This window comes from Littorina saxatilis, linkage group LG13 (genome assembly GCF_037325665.1).
Source record: "Littorina saxatilis isolate snail1 linkage group LG13, US_GU_Lsax_2.0, whole genome shotgun sequence".
NCBI lineage: Eukaryota > Metazoa > Mollusca > Gastropoda > Littorinimorpha > Littorinidae > Littorina > Littorina saxatilis.
Genome location: NC_090257.1, coordinates 12,855,729 through 12,865,932, shown reverse-complemented (window position 1 = coordinate 12,865,932; position 10,204 = coordinate 12,855,729). Strand labels below are relative to the sequence as shown.

General features: G+C 43.3%; 1 protein-coding gene across 1 annotated transcript; it reads left to right on the top strand.

Annotated features, from left to right (window-relative positions):
* Positions 1–3,635: 3,635 nt before the first annotated feature.
* On the top strand, positions 3,636–9,657 carry LOC138983639 (uncharacterized). The gene is made up of 2 exons (XM_070356922.1): positions 3,636–3,754; positions 5,780–9,657. Exons 1-2 carry the CDS (start codon positions 3,665–3,667, stop codon positions 6,134–6,136), a joined length of 447 nt encoding a protein of 148 aa, XP_070213023.1. The 5' UTR covers positions 3,636–3,664; the 3' UTR covers positions 6,137–9,657.
* Positions 9,658–10,204: the final 547 nt, after the last annotated feature.

The window sequence follows — 10,204 nt, the reverse complement described above, 5'->3', positions numbered from 1 at the left end:
TAAGTCCCCGTATATTCGCCTTGGTCTTCTATGCTGGACATGCAAGACCATCCCGCAAAAAAGGAAAGGGGAGGAGCTAGTTAATCAAATATTGATAAACGTGTTTTTGTTTGTGCCAATTACCCAATATACTTTGTTTCTTAAGGAAAAGCGTATAGAGTGCCACCCTTTTCGACCTAAAACTTGTTACTTTGCTTAATGAGAAGGTTGATGTTAAATAGGGAGGATTGTTTTAGCGCTAACCCCGTTTAACCGTCGTCTTGAAGCCATTTGGTGCTGCCAATGTCTGCTATCTATCACACTTAGTTGCGAAGTACACCCATTGTGTGGTCCGTCTGTGTGTGCGTGTGTGTGTGTGTGTGTGTGTGTGTGTGTGTGTGTGCGTGCGTGCGTGTGTGTGCGTGTGTGCGTGTGTGTGTGTGTGTGTGTGTGTGTGTGCGTGCGTGTGTGTGTGTGTGTGTGTGTGTGAGTATGTGTGTGTGTGTATGTGTGTGTGTGTGTGTGTATATATGTGTGTGTGTGTGTGTGTGTATGTGTGTGTGTGTGTGTGTGCGTGTGTGTGTGTATGTGTGTGTGTGTGTGTGTGTGTGTGTGTGTGTATGTGTGTGTGTGTATGTGTGTGTGTGTGTGTGTGTGTGTGTGTGTGTGTGTGTGTGTGTGTGTGTGTGTGAGAGCTGATTACGTTTCTTGGCTCTTCTTCCTCCACTAGACTATCGGAGAGTGTTGTCAATTACCCTTGCTTACACAAGACATCTTCAATCACTGCTTTCTTGTCTTTTTCTTTTTCTTCTCTTTCACATTTCTTGCCTCCTCCGTTGCTTCTGTTGAAAAGGATTTTTTCTGCGTCGTTGTTCAAACTTTTTTTGGTCAAAATCAAGGCTTAAAGGGCCAACAGCAGCAAATCTGTCCCTTCTTTGGTTGATTTTGAAAGCAGAGGCGTTGTAGTAGAGGCGCTGCGATATAAACTGTAGGCTGGGTATTTGAAAGGTTACAACATCATTTCAAAGTGGACGAAAAGACAAAAAGTCAGGAAGAAATGAAGACTTGTAATGGACGTTTCTAGTTTTCCACAAAGCACGTGATGAACATGCTGAACACAAATCATGCGTAGAAAGCCAAACAACCACCCCCTGCCCCAACCCACCCCCAACCATCCGCCTACCCCTCTATCGCTGCCATATTTCCCTCCGTACTTTGGGTATATTTCGTCGGGGTTGGTCAAGGCCTGTCCGTAAATGAAAGAGTCAGATGAACTTGCAGCCGACCTTGCTATCAAAGCCATGTCGATCCGGAGCCCCCCCCCCCCCCCCCCCCCCCCCCTGGTAGTTGTCCCGGGTCTGCTCATTAGGCCGAGCAGCGTGATGCCGAGGGTGCATGTTCTGGCGGGGTAGCTCATCAAAGGAACATGTATATTGGCCGCGATTTATGATTGCTGTGCCAATTAGTGTTTTGGCTCTGCCTGCCACAATGTTTGTTGTTTTTCTTTTTCTTTTCTGTAGTTTGCTTCGTAAGGACAAATCGCATGTGGTTCTTCACGAAAAGGAACAGAATGTAGCTTTCAACCACAACTCAAGAAATATGTCAACGTCATCAGGAGTTCTTAATAGTGACGGGATCTACTTTTTAGTATCCCATGTTTCCCTGAAAAAGGGCCGGGTATGACTTCCAAAATGGCGGAGTAAAACGGCAATACGCGTGGTGTCACGTGGACCGAAAATGTCTGATATTTAACCGGTAAAGTATCAACATTCCTGAAATGAAATCGCCGACCTGCCCAACATACATACCACTTGATACTTTGTTTGACCGTTGTTTCGAAGGTTTCGTATTATTTTTTGATTGGTTGTCACGGTAACAGAGTAACTGGTTTCTTTGAGAGAAATACCGGTTTGAAAAGCAGCTAACGCTTTTTCTTCTTAGACAAGTCAGCGGGTTTCATTCCAATTTGTTGGTCTGGTTTAGCATGCTCCAGGATCCATTATGGTGTAACTCATACAGTTTCCTTTCATGCGAAGCAGATTCTGCTAATGAAGCTAGAATCAGGAAGCACTATCTGTAGATGGGGTAGCGATTATGTGTTTTATTTGGGAGTTCATTAACACTACCGTGTGGGTTACATCAGAAGATGATTTCGTTTTTTTAACGTTACGTTTTTGATTTGGTTCTCTCTCTCTCTCTCTCTCTCTCTCTCTGTCTCTGTCTCTGTCTGTCTGTCTCTCTGTCTGTCTGTCTGTCTCTGTCTCTCTCTCTCTGTCTGTCTCTCTGTCTCTGTCTGTCTCTCTCTGTCTCTGTCTGTCTCTCTCTTTCTCTGTCTCTCTCTGTCTCTGTCTCTCTCTCTGTCTCTCTCTCTGTGTCTCTCTCTCTCTCTGTCTCTCTCTCTGTCTCTCTCTCTGTCTGTCTCTCTCTCTCTCTGTCTCTCTCTCTCTCTCTCTCTCTCTCTCTTCCTCTCCCTCCCCCACCCCCCCAAAAAACAGGCATACAAGATGCTTTTAACTTTAGACGAAAACGGAAAAAAGTGTTGGGCATCTGATATTCGATTGATGTTGTCCAAAACAGGTTTTTATTTCGTCTGGCTCCAACAGGGTGTTGAAAACATAAACATGTTTTTGCGCGTATTCAAAGTAAGATTATTGGACATGTTTAAGCAGGAGTGGGCAGAAACAATTTGTCTCAAAGATCGTTACAGTCTTTATTGTACACTTAAAGACAGTTTGTCAGTTGAGTTGTATTTTTCAAATGTTAACATTTATTGCTTTCGAGTTTCGCTAGCCCAGTTTAGATTAGGTGTTCTTCCAATTAATGGAAATTTGAAAAGGTACAGCGATTGCGTTGCAGCTCGTGATTGCTCTTACTGTGGAAATGTGGAAGAGAATGAGATTTGAGAATGAGATTTCTTAATACTTTTGGAAATATGCCACTTTCTTCAGTATTAAGATGTAGAGACTCCATACGATGTAGATCCCTTGCAAAATTTATATAATATGCAATCAGACGAAGACAATTGTTTTCATAGGTATATTGTAAATGAATATGTTGATGTTTAATGTTTCGGAGTTCAAGTAGCAGTAATGTTTTTCACGTATTTATGTCATAGTTGTTGTCGTTGTTGTTGTGTTTTTGTGTTGTTTCTGTATGCCATTATCATTGGCAGGCTTTTGTGGGTGACAGACGGCTCTTAATGTTCTTCGTAAGGGGTTTATTGTGAACTTTACTTTGCGCAGTAATACTTTCTTTATAACTAATTATTTTCATTCTTCCTGGATTTTGTAATGAGGAACTGTCTTTGCTGATTTTTGTTTTTGTTTTTGTTTGCTTGACGCCCAGCCGACCACGAAGGGCCATATCAGGGCGGTGCTGCTTTGACATATAACGTGCGCCACACACAAGACAGAAATCGCAGCACAGGCTTCATGTCTCACCCAGTCACATTATTTTGACACCGGACCAACCAGTCCTAGCACTAACCCCATAATGCCAGACGCCAGGCGGAGCAGCCACTAGATTGCCAATTTTAAAGTCTTAGGTTTGACCCGGCCGGGGTTCGAACCCACGACCTCCCGATCACGGGGCGGACGCCTTACCACCAGGCAAACCGTGCCGGTGTCTTTGCTGATGGAATATCTGTATTGAGATTGTTTTGTCGTTTGTTGTTGCAGCATACCGCATGTCCAGTCCCCTGACGTGGGAAGCGACGTCCATGTTGGAAGTCACCCTCCGAGTCTCCGTTGGCATCGCTAAGAAGACTGCCAAGAGGGTTAGTATGTCTAGTGTTTGCTGTGTGTGTGTGGAGGTCTGTCTGTTTGTATGTCAGTCAGTCAGTCAGTCTGTCCACAGACAAACAAGAAGAGAAATTGGTAGGAAAGAGGGATGAGCAAATCAGTGAAACAAGAAGAAAGGTTTGGGGAAACCTGTCGTGGGGGCGAGAGAGAAAAAGAGGTGGTACGTATTCGTGACTTGGTCAGACTGAGAGAGAGAGAGAGAGGCAGAGACAGAGACAGAGGAGAGAGAGAGAGGGAGAGAGAGAGAGGGAGAGAGGGAGGGAGAGAGAGAAAGAGAGAGAGAGAGAGAGAGAGAGAGAGAGAGAGAGGGAGAGAAAGAAAGAGAGAGAGAGAGAAAAAGAGAGAGAGAAAGAGAGAGAAAAAGAGAGAGAGAGAGAGATCTGTCAGAGATTGAGAGGATAATGACAGAACTTTATTTTTGAGAGGGAAAATGAGAGAGAGAACATGACTTACTTGTGCACACCTGCAGACCTGTACCATGATTACCTTTAGTAGTGTCACCCCTGCTGCTGCACACTTTCCATCAACCCTCCTAACAACATTTCTCTCCTCTTCTCTCCATCCTTCAACAGCAGTCTGACATCGCTCGAACAACGGCCTGGCACGCCTGTTAGCTGCTTGCATCACATGCACCCGTTATACCCAAACACCCCGGGACATTTTTGAAATATTTGGCTCCCTCGGAAATTGAAAAAAATATCAAGGTTGGGAAAGTTGGGTTTAGTGCTCATCAGTATACACACCTTCCTCTGTTTTTTTCTCCTCGCAAGCGGAAGCAGATCTGCCAAAACTGTGTGTAAACCGTTCAGTTTATAGGGATGTCTTTGCCAAAATAACACAGTTATTTATCTACCCCCCCCAGCAGAAGTAAATCTGCCAGAACCGTGTGTAAATCGTTCGGTTTAAAGGGAAACATAACGCAGGAAGTAAGGTAAAATCAAAAGAGAAGTGTGTGTTTATACCAAAAATATGTACTTGTTTATTTCAAGCGTTTTCATTAAAGACATTCGTTTTTCTTGTTGATGTATACATTGTCAACAAAAAACAAACGATCACGTGTTTTCAATGGTAAAGATATATATATACAATCGTGCTAGTATAACAACGAAAAAAATATCAAAAATCTGCATTCATCACACCAGTACATGTATGTCTAAACAGTTATATTTAAATTTTAAAATTTAAACTTCGAATCAGTATGTTAATTAATTTTGTTCTGCGAAGGACAGTGGTTTTAGCAATTTAATATTCCTGTATTGGAATTGCACCATGGTTAGCAGGGCTAAACCTAGTGTGAAATGTATAGGAATGGCACCAGGGTAAGCATGCAGGGCTGAACCTAGTGTGATATGTATAGGAATTGCACCATGGTAAGCAGGGCTGAACCTAGTGTGAAATGTATAGGGCTGAACCCAGTGTGATATGTATAGGAATTGCACCATGGTTAGCAGGGCTGGACCCAGTGTGATATGTATAGGAATTGCAGCAGGGTAAGCAGGGCTGGACCCAGTGTGATATGTATAGGAATTGCAGCAGGGTAACCAGGGCTGGACCCAGTGTGATATGTATATGAATTGCACCATGGTAAGCAGGGCTGGACCCAGTGTGATATGTATATGAATTGCAGCAGGGTAAGCAGGGCTGGACCCAGTGTGATATGTATAGGAATTGCAGCAGGGTAAGCAGGGCTGAACCCAGTGTGGGAGTGGGAGGGGCTTCCAAAATAAGACTGGAGTACAAGAACTGGCCAGGCGTGGGGACTTTGCCATAGACTTCCAAAATTTAGAATTTGAAAACGGTATTATGGGTCTCTCCTTAAGAAAAAAAAACCCGTACGTTTGCCGGATAAGGGGGGAGGGGGCTTCCGAAACCCAGCATACAAACTCAGCCTTGGCAAGGGTTAATATCCCCGTTTTACAGTGCCGCAAGAAAATTCGTCTTGTAAGCTTGTTCTGACAAAAAGAAGATTCTTCTAACAAGTTAACATCTCTCTGTTCCAGTGCCGGAAGAACCGAACCAAGCTGTGTCGGCGCGTGCGTGGGCTGCGACGGAAGCTGGTGTCACTGCAGGCGGAGATCCACGAGGGACGGGCGCACTGGATGGACCTCTCCACCAAGGAGCAGCAGGGGTTCGCCGCGCTCTACGCAGCCCGTGTGTCCACCTACAGCAGCGTCACCAAGAGTCTCTCGCGCAACGTGCGGCGCATGAAGAAGCAGGAGAAGCTGGACAGGACGAACGCGCAGAAGAGGAAGCGGAACCAGGTCCCCCTGGAGAAGCGGGTCAGACGTCTGAAGCACAAGCGCGACAGGACTCACGTGCACCGCATCATGAGGCGCAGAGAGCAGGCCCAGAATTAAAACCACGGCCTGGATATCACTTGCCGTGTCTGCTTCTCTGTTGAGTCGTTTTTATTAATGAAATACGATAACGACTAAACAATTCAACCAAGACTCTTGAGGAAAGAACACAAGACGTTTTAGAATGAAGGTCGTTTTGATGACAAAGTCCTGTGAGCCATGGAGGATGTCTGTGCATGTGTCGGTATCCTATATGATGCAATGCAGCGTTGAGAAGAAAGAGGGATATCATTTGTCGTTACTTTCATTTGAACCGGTTCGTGGAAAATGTAAAGTGGACTCGGTGCCTGCTATTGAATATTGACAATTTGTAGCACTGCACTCGTAATTGGAATACGAAGACATGGGCGAACTTGGCCCCAGCGCAAGGAATATCAGAAGGAATACAAAGACTACTCCACGTACTACTCGTTAATTGAAATAAAATAAGACTGCTCGAAGTGTTCTGGGATTACACAAGACCCTTACAGGAATGATAGGAATACAATTACAAATAAGTACACTCAGGCTGAAAAAAAGATCACGCCTTTCAATGTTCTTCTAGACACACCAAAACGAACAGTGTGCAAACAGTAGACTGTGAAATGTACCATTAGAAGCTGCTGCTAGTGGTCAAAGAAGGCCTCAGGAGGTCAACTTGTGACCTGATTGTGAAAGCACAAAACAGTCGTCCAGTGATAAAGTGATAACTTTTGTGTGTGTGAGTGATGACATTTGTTGAGGCTAGAATTTATCACTTGGTGGGGGAAAGAAACCAGACAAATAAAATATTGCGCGTACACAGAAACGTGTTTCAATATGGAAAATTCCTGTCAAACCAAATGCACGGGAAAAGTCAAGAGGCAGACATTGCGCGATGTTCTGAAGGATGTAGGGCCAGAAGAAATCCTCACACACACTTCTGACGCTGTTTCTCGGACATTTTGTGTGAACAATGTGTGCTCTGTCTAAAAACTTGAGTAAACCAATGAAAGTTGTGTTCACAATGGAATGCTGGTTCATTACCATTGACAGGTTTGTCTATTCACAATATTTCAGTGAAATATTTGGACGACTGCTAGTTGGTTTGTAAAGGTTTTGCTAACAGTGTGTACAGAATGAAAACGATCTAGTATCGTCATGAATAACACAAACATAGATGCCTTTGAACAAATCGTGTTCTAAAACTTGAAAAGATCGCATGTTTGTGTACAGACATAAATTGGAACCCGCTATTTTCACTAACGTAACGCATGCATAGCGCTTCACAGCGCGCGCCTTGGCGACCCTTATTCGGGAAGGAAAATGGCTGCCGTGGTGAATTTCCGGTTGATGAAACAACGGATTGTCTGACAACATGAACCTTTTTTTTTTTGGTGCCCAACTGTGTTTTACCTTGGCGAACTCAGACCGTGACGTGCGAATGCTTTTTGAACACGTGGGTGTTATTTATTGACAAAATCCTCCAGTAAACAGAATCAAACTAGTCCTCGGATGTCTTTTGTTGATCGACATGCTTAGTCGACTTGATGTACATAGTGATGAATATACCGTGAAATCCATTAAGAAGACAGATGCTTTGTATGACTGAAGACCGGTTGTTTGTGTGATCTTCTTTTAGTTTCCGCAGTTTGAAGAAATTGTACATAGGTGAGAAGTATAATTGAATAGGGGGTCCTGATTTGGCCTATTATGGTCCGCTGGACCCGAAAAGCAACAGCTAACTAACTAACATAATTGAATAGAGCTGCTCGTTGCAGTACTTAAAGACACAGTCCTTCCCATGAAAACTGTTCCGCTCAACGTCTCAGATCCGGCCAGGCTTGTACATGGGATACGACCATCCTTCCACTTGGTCACATACCTAAGATGAACAGCCTGGGTGCTACATGGGATACGACCATCCTTCCACTTGGTCACATACCAAAGGTGAACAGCCTGGGTGCTACATGGGATACGACCATCCTTCCACTTGGTCACATACCTAAGATGAACAGCCTGGGTGCTACATGGGATACGACCATCCTTCCACTTGGTCACATACCAAAGATGAACAGCCTGTTCTCTGTGCACACTGGGTTTTTGTCAATTAATGTCCAACTCACCATAGCAAGTAGTCACCCCCCGCGGGTTAGGGGGAAGAATTTACCCGATACTCCCCAGCATGTCGTAAGAGGCGACTAACGGATTCTGTTTATTCTTTTACCCTTGTTAAGTGTTTCTTGTAAAGAATATAGTCAATTTTTGTAAAGATTTTAGTCAAGCAGTATGTAAGAAATGTTAAGTCCTTTGTACTGGAAACTTGCATTCTCCCAGTAAGGTCATATATTGTACTACGTTGCAAGCCCCTGGAGCAAATTTTTGATTAGTGCTTTTGTGAACAAGAAACAATTGTCAAGTGGCTCTATCCCATCTCCCCCCTTTCCCCGTCGCGATATAACCTTGAATGGTTGAAAACGACGTTAAACACCAAATAAAGAAAGCAAGTAGTCGATTGTTGGTGCATGGTTATTGTCCAAGTCCAGGGATGGTCTTATTTAAAAGCCTGGCCACATCTGAGATTTTGAGCTGAGCTGTTTACAGGCGAAGGAGTGTGCCTTAAAGGGGAATTATTACTGGAGTGTTGACAGCAGAAACATTGATAATTTCGAGGAAGTGGGTCTGGAGCGCGCTAGAAGGTGCCAGCTGCCGTCGTTTCGCGTAGGTAAAAGTTGAACGGCATGTTAGAAATAAAGGCTGCATGTGTATGACTTCAACATGTCGTAGTAGTATTCTGAAATTGCAGACTAACCAAAGAAGAAACGGGGAATTTGCATAATGTGTCTGCATTTGACGTCGCAGCAAGACATTTTCTAGTCCAAATACATTTGTTTTGCGAAAATCTAGCAATTTATAGTTTGGAATAAGTAGAAATTGTTCCTACGACGTAGACTTTGACGACGGTTCTGACCCATATTTCGCATTTGAACAGTCTTTTTACCAAAGGTCTGCACATCTTAGTGTCGTTCAGTGGACAGAAAATAGTTTACAGCCTTAAAGATGGGCAAACTATTGCACTTTACAGTACTTAGCCATGGGGATGGTCTGTTTTTGCGTGTTCACATACTACAGTATTTCTGAGAGTCTTGCCAAAGTTCGCGCTGTCATGCGTACACGTATGTTAATCCAAGGACGTTAGTAATCCAACTTCTAATTAGAGGGGCTATGGATTTTTTGATGTTGTTGTCTTTTATTCGTCACGTTTTATGCAAACTTTGTATTTCTTGAAAGTTTGATTTTTCTGATGTAAAAAGCAGTTTTCATTTGATCTAAACTCCTGATCTTTGAAATCCATCTGATGTGTACAAACCTGGAAACAACTATGTTTGTTTGTATTTGTTTTTATTGTTTTCGTTTCAGCTTTTTTTTTTAGGGGGGTGGGGGGTTGTTTGCCACAGTATTTTGTGGGCTTTGTAGGTTGTTGTTGTTGTTGTTTCAGTTTTGTAAACTTTTTTCTTAGAAGCGACGTAGGTATTAACTGCGGCGGAGATGACGGTTGGGTGAATGGGGAAGGGGGGGGGGGGGGGGGGTGGTAGGAGAATGGTATAATTCAGGGTTGAATACCGCATTTTGAAATTGTATTGTTCATTCGTTTGCTCGCAAATGTTGTATGTATTTTTGTTGTTTGGTCAAAGCAAGTGAATAATTCAGTTTCCTTCATTTTAATTTTTGGTGTACTGTCTATTCAAGTCGAGTGTTATGTATTGTTGGTTTTGTTCCTTTCTGTCAGGAGTGATGATATTGTCTTACATGTCACCCTAATACTAAGTTTATTGTAAGTTTTAGTTAGCAACTAAGTTTTTCAAAAAATAAATGAACCGTAGAAACGGATTGTTACGCAGTATATCTGTATTTAATTTTCTTTGTAACATCAAGGACAGAATCTAGTCATGCAAGACTGCTCTGCATGGATACACGATTCTAGTTAGCGTAGTTACAGCTAGATAATGGGATGAGGTGCGGGAATGAGGTGGGTGGGGGGGGGGGGGGGGTGGACTCTGTTAGTTTAGTTTTCAGCATGTTTTGTTAGTTTAGTTTTCAGCATGTTTA